This window comes from Drosophila teissieri, chromosome 3R (genome assembly GCF_016746235.2).
Source record: "Drosophila teissieri strain GT53w chromosome 3R, Prin_Dtei_1.1, whole genome shotgun sequence".
Taxonomy (NCBI): Eukaryota; Metazoa; Arthropoda; class Insecta; order Diptera; family Drosophilidae; genus Drosophila; species Drosophila teissieri.
The window spans coordinates 688421-712347 of NC_053032.1; the positions used below are offsets into that span (position 1 = coordinate 688421).

Below are 23927 nucleotides of genomic sequence, written 5' to 3' on the forward strand. Positions count from 1 at the left end.
AATGACAACAACAACAGCTACACCCGATTGACGTTCAGTCAATATTGGCACAACAGCAGGAACAATTTATGAATTGGCAGCAACAGCTCCAACAGCAACAACAGCAGCAATTCCTGTCGTGGCTTCAGCAGCAGCAACAGGAGCAACAACAACAAAACAAACTGAATAGTCAACGACTTGAACGGCTGGAAAAAATGGTTTACGAAATGGCCAATATTCTGAAGCAAAGGACTGGAGATACGTCGGCTCTCCAACTCCATAGTAACGCTTTACCATCGCAATGAACTCTCAGAAGATTCTTATCTGGAACGTAAATGGCATTTCAGGTAAAGCTAAAGAAGTTGAGCTCTTCGCACACAACAACTGCGTTGACATTCTTCTCCTAAACGAGATCAGACTCAACAGAAGGAACACAGTTAAGATACATGGATACAGCTTTTATCCCGCATATAAACCTGCAAACCACAATTACGGAATGAGAGGAGCAGCAGTACTGGTGAGGAGCTCCCTTCGTCATTTCCCGCAAAGAGTTATTGAAAAGAAAAGTATACAGATGTCTTCAGTTAAGGTCTCCACCGGGCTGGGAGATATGGAATTTAGCGCGATATACTGTCCACCAAGAAATAAAATTGAAGAGAGACACTTCAGTGACATCCTTCTCTCTTGTGGCCAAAGGTATTTTGTTGGGGGGGACTGGAACGCTCGACATTGGCTATGGGGTGATACGTACAATTCACCCAGGGGTCGAGAACTTGCTGAAGCCATTTCAGCCAGAAGTGCTTATATCCTTGCTACAGGTTCGCCAACTAGATACCCACATGTGCCCAGTCATACCCCTACCTGCATTGATTTTGCTGTGTATCATGGGATAAACTTAGACAGAACAAGCATTTGCGAAAACTGGGATCTAGACTCCAACCATGTAGCCCTTGTTGCTACTCTACAAACAGAAGGTTCGTATGTTAGGCCATGCTCTCGGTTAATAAACAGCCGAACTGATCTTTTTGCTTTCAGACAACATCTTGATAACTCTTTCCAATTAAATACGGTTCTGAGCTCTAAGGAAGACATCGAGAACGCAGTAGAAAATCTAACGCAAAATATACATAGAGCGGCTGCTGCTTCTACGCCACCTGAGCCTGAGGCATGCCCCAGAAGTTATGGAATTATATTAACAAGGGAGGCTAGAGAACTAATCAAAACCAAAAGACGACTTCGAAGGAGAGCAATTCGAACTCAGGATCCATGGGACAGAATCTTGTGGAACCGAGCAGCAAAGCAACTGAAAGGCATTCTAAGGGAGCTCAGAAATTATTTCTTTGTGCAAAAATTATCTTCCATGGACTACACAGTTGATGCAAACTATTCGCTGTGGAAGTGCACAAAAGCGCTCAAGAGACAACCATTTCGATGGGTACCAGTACGATGTCCTGGCGGGCAAATTGCAAAAAGTGAAGTGGAACAGGCTAATGCATTCGGCTACCACCTTGAGGATCGTTTCACTCCTTATGACTTCGCCACGACAGAGCAGATAAGTGAGACTCACCAGTACCTACAAATGCCATTGCAGATGTCTTTGCCTATTAAGCCAATAAGAATAGAAGAAATATCTGAAGTAATTAAATCACTGCCGAAACATAAAGCTCCAGGATATGACAGGATCTGCCACGCCACGCTAAAGGTTTTACCTATAAAAGCGATCATCTATATAGCACTTATCTTTAACGCTATTTTAAGGGTCCAAGTATTCCCAAGACAGTGGAAAATGGCTGTTATCATGATGATCCACAAACCCGGGAAACCAGAAGCTGATCCTGAGTCTTATCGGCCTATAAGCCTGTTACCCTCCCTCTCTAAATTATGGGAAAGACTTCTTGTCAATAGGATCAATGACATTGTAAGACAAGGTAATATCTTGCCGGACCATCAATTTGGATTTCGGAAGGGACACGGCACTGTAGAACAGGTCCACAGACTGGTGAAGCACATATTACAGGCCTTTGACGACTGCGAATACTCAAACGCTGTCTTTATAGATATGCAACAAGCCTTCGACAAAGTATGGCATGTTGGATTATTATGCAAGATAAAGACCATGCTTCCTGCGCCCTACTTCTGTATTTTAAAGTCATATCTAGAGGGACGAGAATTTAAAATCACAGTGAGGAATAACTACTCTTCCATATATCCAATGAGAGCTGGAGTCCCACAGGGCAGCGTCCTTGGACCACTACTATACTCCTTGTACACTGCAGATATCCCTTGCCCGAACTTCGATCACATGGAAGCACCCTACAAGGCTCTTATGGCAACCTATGCAGATGACATCGCAGTGGTGTATAACTCTGGGGACAGCAGAGAGGCAGCGAAAGGACTGCAAGAATACATTAATGCTCTGGCAGCCTGGTGTAAACGGTGGAATCTAAAAATAAATGCAACGAAAACCACAAATCTATGTTTCACATTGAAAACGCTCATCAAAAAAACACCCCCACTCCAGCTAGAAGGAGTTACACTAGACCAGCCGCTGCAAGCAACATATCTAGGTATAACACTGGATAAACGCCTCACCTTTGGGCCGCATCTCAAAAATGCAGTAAAGAAATGTGGTCGCAGATCACAACAACTGAGATGGCTCATGAACAGAAGGAACACCCTCTCGCTGAGATGCAAAAGAGCTGTGTATGCGCACTGTATCCTACCGATCTGGTTATACGGGATCCAGATTTGGGGAATCGCACCCAAATCAAATTACAAACGAATCCAGGTGATGCAAAATCGAGCACTGCGACAAATAACCAACTGCCCCTGGTACGTACGGAACTCTACACTCCATAAGGACCTCAATCTCTACACAGTTGAGGAACAAATTGGGAGACACACAAGTCGATACAGTGACAGACTACAGAGTCATAGCAGCCTTCTTGCAAGACGTCTTATCCCCGCTCGACCTCTGAGACGACTCAAAAGGCAAGGCTTTGCCAAGACATTTGGACAGCAGTAAAAACTGCTATGTATATATGCTCCTACTTCACTAATTTGTATATAGTGTTTGGTTACCCCTAGAATATTTCTCCCCTGTGATGTTAAGATACAATATTATGATGTACGGATTCTTCACTTAATAAATAAAACATAACAAATAAAAAAAAAAATAAAAAAAATACAAATAAATAAAACAATTAATACCCTAGCTGGTTTAATTTATATACACATATATATATATAAATATATATATAAGTTATGCAACTCATAGTTGCAGGGGGGGTGACAACCTCTTGTCACTGAATAGCTCACCTAGTGAGAGTAACCCAGATCGTTGTCATTCTATGATGATGGAAGTAGAGATCCTCAGAAAATAGACGAGTCAGATGATTAAACGTTATAATTCTATTTATTGAAATATTTCAGGCGAGAAGATTCGGTTTGAATAAAAGCAGGATTGCAGTCGGCTCCGTTCTGGTGTCAATCAAAGACTAACTTCTGTCGCCGGGCCTGGTTAGCACTAGAGCCGCGGCTCCAGAGTCGTGGGAAGTATTTGTGGCCGGTGCGGGGTGAGGGGCGACTCCGTAAAGCACTTGGGTAAGCGGCCGTAATTTGATCCATGCCAAGTCGGCGGTCGCTTACCCAACGTCCGGCGGTTCTGCCGCTCTGCAACAACAATTGCAGATGCAGCAGTTTTTCGGCGGCGCGATCACGGCCAACAACAAGAAGTGTCGCTGGCCGGCGTAGCGGTCTTGTAGCTGTGTCGCCTGGCGTAGCGGTCTTGTAGCTGTGTCGCCTGCCGACGCAACCGGCGGGTCATTGAATACAGTGTTGCGTTGCTGGGTGAGGGAGGGGGCGAAGTCAGCGTTTTGAAGTGGGCATAGCGGAGTTGGGTGACCGTCAAGTGGCGTAAGGGGAGGAAGCGCGTGTTAGGCAGGCTGGTGGGAGGGGGTAAGGCAAAGGGGAAGGGAAGAGGGTTCATAACTCCTCCCCCCTCAAGATCTGCGTCCCGCAGATTATTGGGCCTTGGGTGCCCTGTTAGCTTCTTGTACCTCCAGGTCCAATGTGCCGTCTTTTATGATTGGGATCCCCTTGGTCGATGTTAACTTCCTCCATACGGTGTATAGGGGTACTCCGATAACCAAGGCGACCAATGCTTCCACCAGGAAGGAGAAGGAGACCTTCTCGGACATACCGGAGAGTCTCTTCAGGTTCTCCATATTAAAGGCGTTGACGTAGTGCAGTGAAGGCGCGTATCCCGTGGCAGTTATAGAAGTGAGTACTGCCGGCATGACTGTAAAGTGCGTCGAGGAGTAGCTCGTGTAAGTTCTTCCGGCCACACTGATCGTCTCATTTGCGAACTGGACTGTGTAAGTTCCAGCCAAGTGGTGGGTTCTGGATCCGACCTCCATCGTCCTGTTGAAATTAGACAGGAACATTGTCCCATCCTCGACCAGTTCTATGCGCTCCTCATTGCTCCTGAGAAGTTCGCATTTAGCCTGGCCGCCCTTTAGCAGCTTGGGGATGCATCCGTTCTCGTCTAGCTTCAGAAGACTCTTCTCCGGGCAAACAGTCGTGTTTCCCATGGAGAGGCAGTCGTCTACCACGGCGTAGGTCTCTTCGGTGGTTACGGCGACTTTGTCATGTTTGACCATGACTTGCTTTCCTCCATGCGTTGTCGGAAGAAGAAGAAGAAGACGGTAGTCCTTGGGGGCGACCTTGGGCATAGACAAAATGTACAGCAGCGCCGTTCCATTTGTTAGCACAGACGGGCGGGAAAATTCCAGTGCTTCTACTGTGTTCTGGTACGGCAAGTTCCTGACCTCTGTCAAAATTGTTTGTACCTCTCCGTGGTCAAGTAAGCGGGAGTTTACAATTCCTGTCTTAGCCAATTGGCAAGCTTGGGTCAGCTCGCCGACCTGACTATCGATGATCAGGGCCTTGTGCAGTAGCGTCGTTGCCGTGTGTACATCTCCATCGATGGCATTGACCCTCGCAGCTACCTCGTTCAGTTGTCTCAGGGACTCGTGTGAGGCGTCAAACAGGCCAGCGTTTATCCTTACTTGCTGGTCGGCTGTTTTGACGACGCGAAGTATGGCGTCCCAATCCGATGCGTCCGGAGAACCCGCAATCCACTTCCACGCGGACCCAATCCAGTCCAGTGAACGTCGTCCGCGCCGCGTTCCCATCAGTCTTGACAGGCCTTCCCGCGATTCTTCCAGGTAGTGTGTTACCAGCTCTTCAATCCTGGGATCCATTAATAGCTTAGCCTCACGTTGAACCTCCTGAACCAATGCCTCGAGCCTTGCCAAGTCGATTACATGTGCCAGTTTGAATCGACCGTTGACCCGCCAAACTGTGCCTTCCTGCAGCGGCACAACCGGAGCTTCATATTTGAAGATGTCCGCAGCTCCCACCATTTGGGCCACGATGATGCTTGCAATTAAAAAATGTAGCTTGCAGTATTAAATTTTTTGGGGTAGGTGTTTGATTCCTCATTGTGTGCTTAGGGTTACGTGTAGTAAGGGAGGGGCACAAGTGTGTGTGTGTAAGAAAGTTTGTGAAACACACATGTACTGTCCAGCGCTTTTTTATCTTTATCTTTTTTTTTATATTTTTTTTATTATTACTTGTTTATTTCCGCAAATCGGACTTATGAAAAATTTTGCCTGTCTTAGTTTTAACCGTCACGTTCCTATCCTCAGCAACCTCTTCAGCCCTGAAACGCGGCTTATCTTTGGTCTTAATTTGTTTATTTGCGACAAATACCCTGTCTCCTTGATCGTAGGGGTCGCGTTAGTGAGTTTCTGCCTATATTCTATTAAGCCTCTAACATCCTCTAGGACCTTTGTCCTGAAGTTTGTCAGACCCTGGTAGTTGATCCTGGCTGAGCGGTCGAAGAACAGGTCCGCCGGCTTATTCTCAGTCACCGAGTGAACAGAATTGTTGTATCTGTCCACTGCTATAGCGACCAATTCGTTGAACTTGAAGTCAGGGTGTTCACCTTTCAAGCATCGGTAAATCTCAAGGAAGGTGGAGTGAAACCTCTCGATTTGACCATTGACTTCGCTTTTCTGAGTCGGAGTATTGTAGAGTGCAATCCCCAGCGTACGCAAATAGTTCAGTACCGTCGGGCACAGGAGGCCCCTCTCATTATCTGAGACCAATACCTTCGGGACGGTGAAATAGTGAAGCACCTCTACTAGTCTTTCTCGTAGATGAATTGAAGATTTTGATTCTAATGGGAAGAGTTTGGCAAATTTGGTGAACTTGTCTATACAGCTCAAGTAGATTTTCTTTTCTAAGGTAAAAATATCAATGTGAAGGATCTCGCACGGATATTTTGGGATAGGTGTCGGTTGAAGGAGCGGTTTATTGGGGTGTCTCTCGTACTTGTAGAGTTTACAACACTCGCATGACGAGAGTTGCTTGCGGATCGTGCTGGTCATCTGAGGGAAATAAAATTTCTCCAAAATTTGTAGGCGCACCTCCTTAGCACCCCTGTGAGCTCTGCGATGTTCTTTTTCAATAACTTCACAGACCTCCTCGGGATCCGACAAATCTGTCACCAACCTTTGCGTTATTCGTATTTTGAACGAGGCAAAATTCTCTAAGCATTGATGTTGGAATGATGACAGGTAAATTTCCGGAATCTTAACCCCGTTGATCACCGATGGTTTGAGGTATTTTCCCAGGGTAACGACCAAATCGGATAGAAGACCAACTCCAACCGGAATGAGATGACGCACGAAGCCCCTGTGCGGTTGCTCGCACAAATATTCCGATCGGTTGGGATCGAAAACCAATTGGTTGCGGTATACGTTAATGGGGACTTCCACGTGGGGGAGTAGGTGAGACGAGTCTTCGTCCGCGCTATGAATGGTGGAGCCCCCTTCAGTAGCCGATGCAGTGTCTGAACGGCACTCATCGAGGTAATGGTTCATCTGAAGAATACGAGACAAGGCGTCGGCAACGACGTTGGATTTACCAGGCTTGTAAATGAGTACGCAGTTGTACTCCTCAATTCTCGCCTTCCAACGTTTCAATTTGGCATTGAAATTTCTACTCCCTAGCGCAAACGTCAAAGGTTGGTGGTCTGTATAAACCTTAACGGATGGAGCGCCATACAAATAGGACCTGAGGTTGTCCAGTGCCCATACTATAGCAAGCATCTCCTTTTCTATAGTGGCATAGTTTTCTTCAGTTTTGGACAGAGTGCGCGAGATGTAAGCTATGGGGCGGTCTTTTCCCTCAATGTCTTGCGACAATACAGCTCCCAGAGCATAGTTAGACGCATCTGTGGTCAAATGGAATGGCTTGCTGAAGTCTGGGAAGGCAAGCACTTCTGAGGAGGATAGGGTTGCCTTGAGGTCGTCAAAAGCCTGTAGGGCCGTGTCATCGAGCTCGACCGGGACTCTTTTAGACTGGTTCGCCTTAACGCGAGCGGATTCCCCGCGGGTCAAATTGGTCAGAGGTTTGGCGATTTTTGCATAATCGCGAATAAACTTCCTATAATAGGATGTCATCCCAAGAAAGCTTTTCAGTTCCTTGATATTGCCAGGGGGTTTCATTTTTGATATGGCTTCGACCTTTTTAATGTCCGCTCTGATACCGTCATGACTGACAATATAGCCGAGAAACTCGACCTGGGTGGACAAGAATTGAGTTTTGGTCAGATTAACTTGAAGCCGGGCCTTTTTAAGACACTCGAAGATCAGACGAAGGTTTTCCCAGTGGCTATCATAATCGTTACTAAAGACGATGATATCGTCAATATATACGTAACAAATTTTGCCGATGTGTTCCCGAAGGACATCATCGATCATACGTTGGAAGATAGCCGGGGCGTTTTTCAAGCCGAAGGGAAGGCGGAGGAACTCATATTTCCCGTTAAGGGTGGAAAATGCCGTTTTCACGGTGTCGGATGGTTTCATGTGTATTTGGTGAAACCCCGAAGTAAGGTCAAGTGTTGTAAAATATTTGGCTCCGCCCAGGCTAGCCAGCGTGGAATTTATGTCCGGGATCGGGTAGGTGTCGGAAATCGTGACCGCATTCAGACGTTTAAAGTCGATGACTAATCGCCATTGCTTTTCGACATCCGGTTTCGGCTTTTTCGGAACTATCCACACCGGGGAGTTATACGGACTTTTAGACGGACGTATGATACCCTCAGTCAAGAGTTCCCTGATTTGTTTATCCACTTCAGACCTCAAGTTCGCTGGGTAGGGGTAACTTTTCGCGTAAATTGGGTCTGAAGTGTTTGTGCGGATTTCTGCCCTTACACAAGTATCGACGGCCTCGCCCGGTGACAAGGGGTCGAAGAGCTGCGAATACTCGTCAATTAAGGCCTTTAGGGTCTGTTTTACACCATCCGGATGTGTTGGGTCTATTAAGGCATTCACGTTGGGGGACCTTTTGGCAAGAAGGGGGATCTTTATCCCAGGGGATATGACCAAGCAGTTGTTCTTTCTGTCTACTAAAGCCTTTAGATCTTTGAGGGTGTCGTCCCCTATGATACCATCGAAGGTATTCAGACCGGGGAGGACAAAGAAGGTGAGGGTCAGGTCATTTCCTAATTTCTTAAAAAACTTCCCGGCTACGCAGCGCGTTATTGTAACGGAGCCCGTAGCCGATTGGACGCGGAAGGGGATAGGGAGGACAGTCGACCCGGCGGCGATTCTGGGGCTGATGAAATTTTTGTTTGCGCCGGTATCGATCAGAAATTGTAATTTAGCCCCATCGTTCCCTTCGTATTCTAGGTATGGGACGCTGGAGAGGCCTCGGTCATAAAATTTGGGCCTTCAGTTCCCATTTCAGGGTCGTCCCTCTCTTCCACAGCCTCCTGACGAGGCATCCTAGCGTCTTCAGCACCGAGCTGATCGTAGTAGCGATCAGCTGGAAGGACCTCGCCATGCTCAACAGGAATTGTAATAGAAGGGTCGGTTATGGGCTCCATGTGATATAGTTTTGTTGCCCTTTGGAACGGGTTCTGGTATTCGTTCGATGTTCGCTTTATTCCAGAACCCTCGTTCTGTGGGGACCTATAGTCTGAGCGGTGGGATTGGCCCGACCGGTTCGACTCCATTTTTATGGCTGGCCTCGGGCCCTGGAAGCGGTTGTTGTTTTGGGGCCCACCATATCCCGAGCCTAGTGAAGGTCTACCGTTTCCCTGATAGGGGGAAGAAAAGCGAGGAGCGTTTGGCGGCCGGTAGAACCGGGTATTTGGCACAAAACTCGCCGGCGCGGAGGACTGGGTAAAGTGACCCCCTCTTGGGGCAACAGCCTGTAACTCCTTGCAAAAGAAGTATGCTTCTTGTAAATCTTTTGGTCTGCGCATGACCAGTAACCTCGAGGCATCATTGCCGACTCCCCGGATAAAGACATCAAGGGCCTTGTCCCTCGAGTGTTCTGAGAGGGCCCTAACTGCCTCCATTGGATAACCCATAGCCTTCAATCCGTTGAGGATAAGGGAAAGGTGCTTATTCACCTCCAGATAATACTCCTCTAGAGTTTTGTTCCCCTGGGTCAGTTGGCCAAGCTGATATTCTAGCGTACGCACATCGCGCTTGTCCGCGTAGTGCAGTGCCAGAACTCTCTTGATTTCCGGCCAGTCGTCGTCTTGAACCCCATAAGAGTCAAGAGCTTCCTCAGCCTCGCCTCTTATTTTTTGCCTAATGTGGCAGACTATGGCGCGGTACAGAGGTCTCCCTTTGATAACCTCGTAATCGTTTAGAATTGCCTGTGCGCGGTTAACCCATGAAACGTATCTCTCGGCCTGACCTTCGAATGTCTGAAGCTCCTTAACGCAATCTGGAAGCGTAAAGACTTCCTTCAATTCGTATTCATTGCGCGCACGCGCCAATGGCACCGAAGGCGTGACCACCGGATTACGACTTTCGTTTTCGGTCTCTAGCGTACTGAGTCTACCATTTATCTTTCTCATATCATGCTGTAACCCGGTCAACTGAGCAAGGAGCGCGTTAAGGGATTCTTTAATCTCTTCCATTTCTATGAGCGTAGGGGTATCGGAAGTAGATAGGATCGGACAGGCGGACGGTCAACCAAGGGTTCGTATTTTTAATTTTTATTTTAGAGAGTCAATTTGTAGGGCGTATTTTATTTTTTATATTTTTTTTTGAAAATCAATAACTAGAACGTATCCTATTTTTTATTATAGAAAATCAATATCTAGAACGTATTTTTTTATTTTTTATTATGGGAAATTAATATTTAGAACGTATTTTTATTTTTATTATAGAAAATCAATATTTAAAACGTATTTTTATTTTTTATTATAGAAAATCAATATTTAGGACGTATTTTTATTTTTTATTATAGGAAAGCGAAAACTGGATGTAAATGCGGTTTCACTCACCCTTGACAATCGATGTTTGCGTGTTGACGTGTATTGTTGTCTGTTGTGTACTTCTTTTAAAATCTGAGGAAAGATAAAGATGTTTCTTTTTAGAAAATTCAAGCAATGTGGGCAACGGTTTTTCGTTTTTTTTTATTTGTTTAAGTTTCATTTTTTATTCTTTTTATTTTTCATGTGGTTTTGGTTTTTTTTTTTTATTTAGACAGTGACGAGTGAATTTAGTGAACTGGGTGCGGTGGTCCGTATTCTTCCTTTTTGGCCTTGGCCTACTAATGGTACGGTTGCCACACAATCTACTGGGCAGCTTCTTCGGGTGCCTCCACACCACTCAGCCTATCCAGCAGATTACCACATATTTCAGTTAGAGTTTATTGTGATTATTTCATCTTTTCCTTTTTATTTATTCCTTTTTTCTTTTCGGCACTATGTACATTGCACTCGCGAATAGGCTACAACGAGTGTAGGCAAATCGCCGCAGTGGGTCGTTACATAGGCCTTCACTATTATTTTTTATGAAGACGCTTTTGCGCCCGCGTATATCGCTCCTGGATGGAGACAGTATTAACGCTGTGGCGGGTGGTCTTTTTTAATTAGTTATGTGCGACTTTTTTACGCCCGTGCAGAATGTTATTCCCGCTACAGACTGTAGGGGCATTCTAACCGCGGCGGGTGGTCGTTTCTATTGTTTAATTGTTCACTGTCACATCACTGTCACTCTAATTTTTCCAATTTTTCACATTTCCACATTTCATTTTTCTTCTTTTTCTTGTTTCAATTTATTTCTTTGCTTTATTTGATTTTTTTGGTTCGGGCGCCAGTTATGCAACTCATAGTTGCAGGGGGGGTGACAACCTCTTGTCACTGAATAGCTCACCTAGTGAGAGTAACCCAGATCGTTGTCATTCTATGATGATGGAAGTAGAGATCCTCAGAAAATAGACGAGTCAGATGATTAAACGTTATAATTCTATTTATTGAAATATTTCAGGCGAGAAGATTCGGTTTGAATAAAAGCAGGATTGCAGTCGGCTCCGTTCTGGTGTCAATCAAAGACTAACTTCTGTCGCCGGGCCTGGTTAGCACTAGAGCCGCGGCTCCAGAGTCGTGGGAAGTATTTGTGGCCGGTGCGGGGTGAGGGGCGACTCCGTAAAGCACTTGGGTAAGCGGCCGTAATTTGATCCATGCCAAGTCGGCGGTCGCTTACCCAACGTCCGGCGGTTCTGCCGCTCTGCAACAACAATTGCAGATGCAGCAGTTTTTCGGCGGCGCGATCACGGCCAACAACAAGAAGTGTCGCTGGCCGGCGTAGCGGTCTTGTAGCTGTGTCGCCTGGCGTAGCGGTCTTGTAGCTGTGTCGCCTGCCGACGCAGCGCATCGCAACCGGCGGGTCATTGAATACAGTGTTGCGTTGCTGGGTGAGGGAGGGAGCGAAGTCAGCGTTTTGAAGTGGGCATAGCGGAGTTGGGTGACCGTCAAGTGGCGTAAGAGGAGGAAGCGCGTGTTAGGCAGGCTGGGGGGAGGGGGTAAGGCAAAGGGGAAGGGAAGAGGGTTCATAACTTATATATATATATATAAATTAATATAGTATATATAGTATATATAACATATCCATTCTACACCCACAACTCCCCAACCACACATACTATTGTAAGCACTCACACACACACATTAATATCTAAGTACAATCACACACACACATTAATGTCTAAGTACAAACTGTAATCAAAGATCGAGATTAAGCTTATCTGTTGTTTACGCACAGCATCATGTTCCAAAGTCTAGACTCTGCGGCGAGCCAACGTCCTCTAAACATTCTTTCTCTTGGCGAGCCAACTGAAATAACAAAAACTTCCGCCCACGCAATCGTTTCAGGATTCTCCAATTACTCCAATTTTTCGGGACCTTCTCCTTCACGGGAGAATAAACGTTTATAACTTTATTCTCTTATGCTTCGCTCTTAGCTATCCCAATCTGCCTATATAAACGCAAACATGTCTCCATGAGTTAGTTCAGTACTGAGTACGCTATCAATTGCGATAGCCCTGCTAAGCCCACTTAAACTTCGAAGTCCATTATACAACCTAGTGATAATCCAAAGGCTCTAGTTCTTCCTTTATTGAAATAAATAAAAATCGTTTATTAATACATAAAAAACCGACTGTGTTAATTTTTTTATTAAACTCTCTGTCTGAATTCGTAAATGGAGCAGTCGGTAGGATAAAAAAGAGTGTATCTTTTAAGATTGAACCATGTGAATCGGCGCTAAAGTGAACATAAATTGTAATACAATTAACTCTATTTTATCCGCAAATGAACTACGTATAATCGGTGATTACACAATAAACCTACTGTAATAAACCTACTGCATACGGTCAATAAAAGTTTAAAAACAAAATACCAAAAACTCTGCTAAAACAACAAGATCAACCATGGCATCTGAACAAGTCCAACTGTTATCGGAACCCCATCTGAATCAAGCCTTAAGTCAAATTAGGCAAATACCAACATTCAGTGGAAACATTCAAAGCTCAGTCCCTTTATACGAAGGTTCGAGTTCATACTTCAAATTTATCCATCAACCGACACCAGACAAACCCATGTATCCTTCAGCGCAATTGAGATGCAACTTGCAGGAGATGCCCAACGAGTATCCCAGTTATCCAGAGCAACAACCTGGCCAAATCTAATGAACGCGCGAATTTAAAACCCAATCACCATGTGAGGAATTACTCCGTCGTCTTTTCAACACACCATTTAACGGAAGTATCCGTAAGTTCGTCGAAGAGTTAGAAATTAAATCTTTCACAATTTTAAATAAGCTTTTGTTAGAAAACAACATCAGTAATACCGTATTATACACAAATGCATTAAATAATACAATCAAAGACCCCGACTATCTGATACCCGTTACTCAGCTAGTGGAAGTGCGAAGGATAGTCTTTAACACTGACAGTTTTTGGCGGCTTGTAGGCGTTAGAGTGGGCGTGGCAAAAAGTTTTTTGGCAAATCGATAGAAAGTTACAAGTCTAATACAAAAATGAAAAAAATATCAAAACATTTTTCGAAAGTGTGGGCGTGGCAGTTTTGGGCGGTTTGTGGGCGTTAGAGTGGGCGTGGCAAAAAGTTTTTTGGCAAATCGATAGAAATTTACAAGACTAATACAAAAATGGAAAAATATCAAAACCTTTTTCAAAAGTGTGGACGTGGCCGTTTTAGGCGGTTTGTGGGCGTTAGAGTGGGCGTGGCAACATGAATTGACAAACTTGCGCTGCGTCTATGCCCCAGGAGTCTGTATGCTTAATCTCAACTTTCTAGCTTTTGTAGTTCCTGAGATCTCGACGTTCATACGGACGGACGGACAGACGGACATGGCCAGATCGTCTCGGCTATTGATCCTGATCAAGAATATATATACTTTATTATGGTCGGAAACGCTTCCTTCTGCATGTTACATACTTTTCAACGAATCTAATATACCCTTTTACTCTACGAGTAACGGGTATAAAAAGCTATGCGCTTCAACCACTCCAACCAAGGAAACATCAACATAAATGGGAACCCAATCGAGTTCGTCACCAGCTTCCCACACCTTGGCACCATCATATCCAACAGTGGAGGAGTGGATGATGATGTCTCCAGTCGTCTTGGCAAAGCCCGCTCAGCATTTGGGAGACTATACCGCATATGGAGAGACCGACAAATCAGCCGACGAACAAAGCTCCGGATCTACAATGCGTGTGTGAAATCCGTACTACTATACGGAAGTGAGACATGGCTTGCAATGAAGAAAATAACGCAGAAGCTGCAGGTTTTCCGCAATAAATGCCTGAGAATATGGGGTATTCCAAACAGAATAGCCAACACAGAACTGTGACGCGTTACGGGCGAGCTCCCGATACACACCCAAATAAGGAAGAAGTAATGGATGTGGATAGGACACGCTCTCAGGAGAAACCCTAGTAGCATAGTAAGGATGGCACTGGACTGGAACCCCCAAGTAAGCAGGAGGGTAGGAAGGCCAAGAGCAGCATGGAGAAGAACCGCTCAACAAGAACTTACCCAAATAAACATCACATGGGAAAATGCTAAACAGACAGCACAAAACAGAGTTAGATGGAAGGCTCTCGTAGAAGATTTAAGTTCCCGAGAGGAATAGCAAAGGCATTAAAAAAAAAAAAAAAAATTTAGAACCAACCAACACTCATATTAATTATTGAACACAAACAGTCACTATAAATGGCTATATATTCAAAATGTGGTACGACCACATCCAAACCGATGAGTCCAAGGCTTCCAATGAGTGCCCCAGGTCATCTAACCCACAGGAAACCCCTCTACATACACCAAAAAAGCAGAAAACTCTTCGGAAAATTAAACGGAAACCTCTCTTAAATTCAGATGAGTCAAAGGTCAACAAGTGCCCCAGATCGTCTAACACAGAAGAGTCCAAGACTACCTATGAGTGTCCGAAGTCTTCTAAATATGAGGAAAACCCTCGTATCACCCCTTACATAGAAAAAGCCCTTCTAGTAACATCCTCGTATTCAGATAAGAACATCCAAATACAGAAGAAAGGGAACAACTTTCCCACGTTGCTTGAATACAGTGCTATTCAGTACAAAGAAGGTGAAAATATGACTTTCAAAACATGACTTTCACGATTAAACATTTTATTCATACAAAACACGAAGACCCTATCTATAAAAAACCATATAAATACCCCCCAGCGTTTAATCAAGAAGTCAAAAAGCAAATTAACGAAATGATACAACAAACAAGAAAGAACGCTATAGTCGAATTTCCCGACTATCTGATACCCGTTACTCAGCTGGTGGAAGTGCGAACAAGAGTCTTTAGCACTGACAGTTTTTGGCGGCTTGTAGGCGTTAGAGTGGGCGTGGCAAAAAGTTTTTTGGCAAATCGATAGAAAGTTACAAGTCTAATACAAAAATGAAAAAATATCAAAACATTTTTCGAAAGTGTGGGCGTGGCAGTTTTGGGCGGTTTGTGGGCGTGGCAAAAAGAATCGACCAACTTGCGCTGCAAGTTTGGAGTCTGCATGCTTAATCTCAATTTTCTAGTAGTTCCTGAGATCTCGACGTTCAAACGGACGGACAGACGGACATGGTCATATCGACTCGGCTATTGATCCTGATCAAGAATATATATATTTTATATGGTCGGAAACGCTGCCTTCTGCCTGTTACATACTTTTCAACGAATCTACTATACCCTTTTACTCTACCAGTAACGGGTATAAAAATAATTAGGAAATCTAAGGCCCCTATTGTTCTCCAATTTGGATAGTCCCAAAGAAAAGCGATGCTTCTGGTAAACCAAAATTTCGATTAGTCGTAGACTATCGTATTCTCAACAAGATAAGCATTGACGACAAATTTCCTATTCCCGTAATGGATGAAATATTAGACAAGCTTGGACGCTGTGAATAATTCACAACCATTGATCTAGCTAAAGGTTTCCATCAAATTCAAATGGAATTCAATATCTAAAACAGCATTTTCAACAAAACATGGATATTACGCATATACTCGTATGCCCTTTGGTCTAAAAATTGTGAACAATCTTCTAGAAGAGTTAATTTATAAAGATTGTTTAGTTTACTTAGATGCTATTATCATTTATTTCACTTCATTGGAGGAACACATAATGTCATTTTTAATAAGCTACGATAAGCTAATCTAAAATTGCAACTCGATAAATGTGAATTTCTGAAAAAGAAAACAGAATTTCTCGGTCACAATTTCTCGACAGACGGTAAAAACCAAACCCTAACAAAACAAATGCAATTATTAATTTCCCTATTCCTTAAACCACAAAAGGAATAAAATCTTTCCATGGACTCTGCGGATTCTACCGTAAGTTCATTCCTAATTTTGCAAAAATAGCAAAACGAACGACCCTCAAATTAAAAAAAGGAGTAGTAATTAACACAAAAGATAATGATTATATGTCCGCCTTCGAGAAACTAAAAGTACTCATCACGTCCGATCCAATCCTAATATACGCTAATTCGAAAAGAAATTTTCGCTGACAACAGTCGCAAGTAATATAGCCATAGGTGCTGCATTATCCCAAGAGCATAAGCCCATCTGCTATGCAAGCAGAACTTTGAATGAACACGAACCCAACTATTCGGCAATATAAAAATAACATTTAGCTATAGTATGGGCAACAAAATATTTCAGGTACTACCTATTCGGTAGAAAGTTCGACATATTAAGTGATCATAGGCCACTTGTATTGTCAAGTAACATAAAAGATCCCAATATGAAATCCATCTCTGTGAAAGATAAAACATAACGAATACGATTATAATATTCAATATCTACCCGGTAATAAAAAATCACGTCGCTGATGCTCTATCTAGAGTTCAAATTCAAGAAAACATCCTGGGACAAGATGACCCAGCTTCCTTTCCTACAGCAGCTACTGTGCATAGTCCACCAGAAGACAACTAAAATCACAATCACATTTCAATAACAGAAAGACCTCTTAATTATTATAACAGACAATTCGAATTCATAATAGACGATTTTAATGACGTCCAGATAATAAAATAATTCCATAAAAACTAGAATAAAAATCAGTTATAAAGAAATGACTGATACCCTTGCTAAAGATGTAATTAAAGAAAACTTCTGCACTAAGAAAAGTGTTCCATAATGAAATTAACTTTCAAGTCTTTCAAAATGCGTATATTCAAATTATAAGTCCCGACAGTTTCACTAAAACTATGAAAACTAGTAACAAACTAATAGACATTGTACACCCTGGTATAGAGAAACTCACAATTCAGTTCAAACAACTTTACTATTACCCTGATTACCAAATACGTATCCAAAACATCATAAACGAATGTGAAATCTGTAACATCGCTAAATCTGAACATAGAAACACAAAATTAATCCTTGAAACGACCACAGAAACCTTCAATCCCAGAGACAAGTATGTCATGGATTTTTACTTAATAAACAATAAACAATTTCTATCATGTATTGCCATTGCCAAGAGCTATTTTACGCATATTCAACGATATGGGTAAACCTATAGAAATAAAAGCCGACAAAGACTCCGCTTTAATGTGCATTGCACTTAAACTCTGGGTAGAATCAGACGGAGCGACTCTAAATATAACAACAAGTAAAAATGGAATTTCCGACAGTGAGCGATTTCATAAAACTGTTAATGAAAAATTAAGAATAATAACAAGCGAAAATGAACCTGAAAACCAATTCACAAAATTCGAAAAAATATTTTACATATACAATCACAAAACAAAACATAACACAAATGGTCGAACTCCAGCTGACATCTTCATTTTTGCAAGAACCCCTGCCTATGACACTCAACAAAATAAAGTAAACAAAATTGACAAACTCAATGAAAATAGAAAAAAACTTTAACATAGACACCAACTTCAGAGAATCCCCTCTAGTTAGATCAAACCCATTTAAAAAGACAGGGAAATTTAAGACAAATAGATAATAAACATTTCGAAGAAACAAAAATAGGTAGAAAGATAATACACTATAAATCCAATTTTTTAAAGAAAAAGAAAATTAACAAAAGTAAATATAATAACGATAAATCCAGGCCTACTCCCGAGCATGATACTCATGTTATGCCTCCTATCGACAATTAACACACAGTAGCTAGAAGTAACCCCTATCCAAGCCAAAAACGGTCGAATTGACTAATAATTTAAATTTTAACTTTGAAGGAGAACAAATGACAGATTTAATATTTTTCAACCTACAAGAATTCACTGAATGCATTGAAGACATAGAGCTTGACACACTTGACAACTGACACACTTAGGTATCTTTAATCCAAAACTTTTAAAACACGATTCATTAATTCACGTCAATTCTGAAAAACTTCTTAATATCAAAACTTCAGCTTGGCTTAAATCTGATACTAACGAAATTCTGATAATATCCCACATTCCAAGAGACATGATCAAAACACCAGTTTTTGAAATAATCCCATACCCAGATGAAACAAGAGAGAACGCTATAGTCGAGTTCCCCGACTATCTGATACCCGTTACTCAGCTATTCGAAGTGCGAAGGAGAGTCTTCAGCACATACAGTTTTTGGCGGTTTTGTGGACGTTAGAGTGGGAGTGGCAAAAAGTTTTTTGGCAAATCAATAGAAATTTACAAGACTAATACAAAAATGAAAAAATATCAAAACATTTTTCATAAGTGTGGGCGTGGCAGCTTTGGGCGGTTTGTGGGCGTTAGAGTGGGCGTGGCAACATGAATCGACAAACTTGCGCTGCGTCTATGCCCCTGGAGTCTGTATGCTTAATCAAGCTTTTGTAGTTCCTGAGATCTCGACGTTCATACGGACGGACAGACGGACAGACGGACGGACGGACGGACAGACGGACGGACAGACGGACATGGCCAAATCGACTCGGCTACTGATCCTGATCAAGAATATATATACTTTATATGGTCGGAAACGCTTCCTTCTTCCAGTTACATACTTTTCAACGAATCTAGTATACCCTTTTACTCTACGGGTATAAGAAGTAACATACCAACCGAAACAATACATGACAAATATTTTTCACACAATAATCAAACATACACGGCAAGTTCTCAAAGCTTGGTTAAATAAATGTATAACTGGTATACCAAAGCAGGTCCCAACACAATGTAGATACAGTAAAACACATTCTGATTTAGAAATAAAATATGTAGAGCCTAACATAATTACAACTTGGAACCTTCCCAAGACTATCCTAAACCAAAATGGTATCAATAGAGAAACTTTAATAGAAGGCAATAACATGATAAAAGCATTTAATTGTTCTGTTCTGTTTAACTAGAAGAAATATCAATTACCAACACAATGTTAGACTATACTCAAACTATCTATGTAAATAATAATGTAACAAAACTCGAACCACTCGAATACATTCAGACAAAAGAAAAAATGGAACAACACAATCAGGCGAATAATGTATTTCAAATAATAACACTTACAACATTAATCATAATTGTTATAATTGCATTATTATACTTTTTCTATAAATATAAAACTATACCCCAAAAGTTAATTGTAAAATTCAAAAATCAAAGCCTAAAGAACGAAAATATTATAAGTCCTGAAAGAGACAATACAGTACCCTCAGTAAATACCCCTGTATTGTACCCTAATCTAAATACCTGAGGGCAGGTTTTTTCTTAAGGATGGGGAAGTAACATATCCATTCTACACCCACAACTCCCCAACCACAAACACTATTGTAACCACTCACACACATACATTAATGTCTAACACATTATTCCCCCCGAGAGTTCGAAAAAACAGAAACAAATCTCACAGGCTATTTCTAGCAATGTTTCGAACACCGAAGTCAAGCCGAATTGTCGTGGCTCTGCCGCTGTCTCTGCCTGCAGTTCTTATTTGTTGTTATTTTTTCGAAGTAGTTCAGAGCAATGACCGAAAATGAGAGTGAGAGGAGACAAAATCAGAGTCGAGGAAAACACGATTTGTATAGACTTCTGAATACCGTTCTAATAACTGGTGGGATATTTATATATTTTTAAGTGTATATTTAATTTATATTTGTTGATTAAAGGATTTTAAATTTTGTAAGAAATTAAACTGTCGCTATAGAAAACGCCAATGCGTCCGTGTTTAATTATTTGCCTATGTAATTCTAATTACACAGGATCAGTATGGTTTGAAATACCTTGAAACGCGCCTGTCAGAATGTTTGGTTTCGTTTTCCGTCACCCCTTTTCTTTTGCATTTGCATTCAATTGTAGAATGTGACAAGTGGTGTTTGGAAAATTTGCAACGTTAAATATATAAAACCGGTAAGTAAAGTGTTTCGCATTGATAAATTAGCAAAGCTAATTGCATGAAAATAATGTAAACAAAAAAGGAAAAAAATAATGCAATAAAAGAAAAAATAAAAATGTAATTTAAAATTTAAATAACTTTTTTACTTTTTTTGGGAGATATTTTCTGGATTTACAGGTATTTTCCCGAGGAATTTCTAAGGAATTCCAAGAAATACTAGAGGAATTCCCGAAGACCTTGGTTATTTTTCGATATTCCCCAGGAATTCCTTGTAGGGTTGTTGATAATATATCAAAATATCAATATATCGATATTTTTTCCTGAAAATGATATATTTATATCGTGATAATTTTTTTGAACAAATATCGATATTGCGATATTTTTTGTTGATATTTTTTTTGATATTTTCTCTTCGTTCACTCTGATTTCCAAAGCGATACCGAGTAAAAGTGCACGTGTTAAAATGAACATAAAATCCAATTACACTGATAAAAAAAACGGGACTGCAAAGGGCAAACTCTGCGACCGAATTATTAATACAACTGGAAACTCTTCAAAGTTGTCTTTGCACCTTAAGAAGCCGAATGACAGACACATAACACAACGAGTCTTCCTAAAATCACTTTATTCTAAGTACTGGTAGCATTATAATATGAAATTTATATAAACATAACGTATTATTATCTGCATTATAAATAGAATATCCATGCATTTAAATAAAAACAAGAGAGTACGGCGTTAAGGTGGTAACTATGTCTCTGGAGCCTGTATGCTTAATCTCAACTTTCTAGCTTTTGTAGTTCCTGAGATCTCGACGTTCATACGGACGGACAGACGGACTTGGCCATATCGACTCGGCTATTGATCCTGATTAAGAATATATATACTTTATATGGTCTCCCTGTTACATACTTTTCAACGAATCTACTCTACGAGTAACGGGTATAAAAATAAAGTTAATAAAACACTTTAATTTTATTTATTGTGGGAAAAAAAATTTTATTAAAACAAAAATTTATCAAAAATATCAAATATGTCGATATTTTTTTGTGATATTTTAAATATTATCATCATTTTGTTTTGATAAAAAAAATATCATCAATACGATATGTTTTTAATATCACGACATCCCTAATTCCTTGGAAATTCCTCGGGAACTTCGAATTCCTCGCCACGAACGCCTGTTGTATGGAAATTCCTCGCCGATTTGTATGGGAAATTCCCCAGGAAGGAAATTCCTTAGGGAATCCTTAGGGACTGGTACTTCACACATACAATCACACACACACATTAATGTCTAAGTACACAATGTAATCAAAGATCAAGAGCCCTTCGTTTAAGCTTAGCTGTTATTTACGCACAGCATCATGTTCCAAAATCTAGACTTTGCGGCGAGCCAACGTCCCCTAAACATTTGATTACTTGGCGAGCTACTGAATTAACAAAAACTTCCGCCCACGCAATCGTCTCAGGATTCTCCAATTACTCCTATTTTTCGAAAGCTTCTCTCTTCACTGGAGAATAGACGTTTATAACTTTAAACTCTTAAACTTCGCTCTTAAGCTATCCCAATCTTCCTATTCAAACGCAAACATGTCTATATGAGTTAGTTCAGTACTGAGTATGCTATCAATTGCGGTAGCCTTGCTAAGCCCACTTTAACTTCGAAGTCCATTATCCAAGCTAGTTCTTTTTTTTTGTGTTCTCTTTTTTATTAAACTCTCGGTCTGAATTCGTAAATATATATATATGCATATACATATATGTATACTTAAATATACATATTTTATGTTATTTTTTTTGTATGCACAACGCTTTTGTTATATGTTGGAGTTTTAATTTCTTCCCTGCCACAATAAGAACTTTATTAATGTCCTTTTACCCTAAGATATTATTTCTTTGGGTACCAGGTATAAAGGAAAATGAACTAGCCGACAACCAAGCTAAATTAGCTCCTAAATTTTCTCTAATCTTTACCAACAACTTTAACATCTGGGATTTAATCAACGTCATCAAAACAAGACTGCTTAATAGCAAATTAAATCGACTTAACCAAGCATCTAGATGGTATCAAAATATAAATAATACTAATATAAACCACAACCATTATATAACATTTATACAATATGATACAATCCCAATAAACATTCAAACCAAATTTATTAGACTAAGACTTGGACATACTAAAATTACCCACGAACATTACTTTAATCTATCTATATAAATAAAAATTGAGAACAAGTTTTAACGGTTTTGCATTCGTTCTCGGGCCCCGTTAGGACAAGAGCAAAGAAAATTCTGGAAAAAGTCTAAAGAAAAGCGGGAAAACCGTTTTTTACATGCGGCGCCATTTCTAAAACATAGGATGTCATTCTTCTCTGCTCATTTCGTTTTATTTAATTCATGAGACAAACTTTATTTGGTTCATAAAAAAATTGTAACAGCAGGCATTTGTTTTTGAGGTGGTTAGTTGAACTGTGTTAATTATGTGTATCGTGCATTTGAGGTTAAACTCACCACTTCCACCTTCTTCGACTTCCTCATCCTCATCGATTGAATTTATGTGCCTTGCGATGGCAAATAAAGCATTAGGTCAACTAAGTATGCCTTCACCGAATCGTCCAATGCATGGTTTGTTTGATCGAGAATTGCAACGTGAACAACAGTACAATATCAATGAGTTGCAAACATTTGTGAATTGGAATTTACCCAAATTGAACGACCAACAAAAACATGTTTACGATACCATTATGCAAGCAGTACAAAATTATGTTGGTGGATTGTATTTTTTGGATGCGCCTGGAGGTACGGGTAAAACATTTGTGGTATCATTGATTTTGGCAGCCATTCGGTCACAACAAAAAATTGCATTGGCACTTGCTTCGTCAGGAATTGCTGCTACTTTATTGGATGGTGGACGAACAGCACACTCAGCATTAAAATTGCCGTTAAATGTGCAGGTTTGTTTGTATTCATTGATTGATCTATTTAAAATACATTAGTGCTAATTACTATATTATTTTTGAACGTGCAGGTGATTGACAATCCCACATGCAACATATCAAGAAATTCTGCAAGGACAAAAGTTTTGCAGCAAGCAGCAATTATTCTATTGGAGAATGTACAATGACCCATAAAAAATCTCTGGAAGCATTAAACAGAACAATTTAAGATCTACGTCGCAATCAACAATCAACAAAGTTCCAAAGTTGATCACTTTGCCAAACAATTTTTGTACAATTCTACAATCTAAAGGCGAATTAATAGAAAGCGTTTTTCCAAATTTTTCCAATATATTATATATATAAAATCACAGAAATCACGATTGGTTGGCAGAAAGAGCAATATTGTCACCAAAAAATGTACATGTCAATGAAATCTGGTATCTGGTAAATCTGGTATGCCACCGCATTTTTGAACTTAAAAATCGGGTCATCAATTATTTTACTACGGAATTTAAATGCACCAAAATTATGCAATGACACAAGATTGGTTGTAAAAAAATTGATGCCGAATTTAATTGAAGCCACGATATTGACTGGAAAAGCGAAAGGAGAAATGGTGCTCATACCGCGTATTCCGTTGATACCAACAGACATGCCGTTTGAATTTAAGCGACTGCAATTCCCAGTGCGTCTATCATTTGTCATGTCCATCAATAAGGCACAAGGACAAACGCTTCAAGTATGCGGGTTGAATTTGGAAGAGCCGTGTTTTTCTCATGG

General features: G+C 41.0%; 2 protein-coding genes across 6 annotated transcripts in view; both read left to right on the plus strand.

Moving 5' to 3' along the window:
• LOC122620870 (unconventional myosin-VIIa) overlaps positions 1 to 23927 on the plus strand; it is a 1106244-nt gene that overhangs the window by 612698 nt on the left and 469619 nt on the right. The window lies entirely within an intron of this gene.
• Positions 22779 to 23451, plus strand: LOC122620875 (ATP-dependent DNA helicase pif1-like). The gene is made up of 2 exons (XM_043798549.1): positions 22779 to 23162; positions 23237 to 23451. The coding sequence occupies exons 1-2, from the start codon at positions 22806 to 22808 to the stop codon at positions 23330 to 23332; spliced, it is 453 nt and encodes a 150-aa protein (XP_043654484.1). The 5' UTR covers positions 22779 to 22805; the 3' UTR covers positions 23333 to 23451.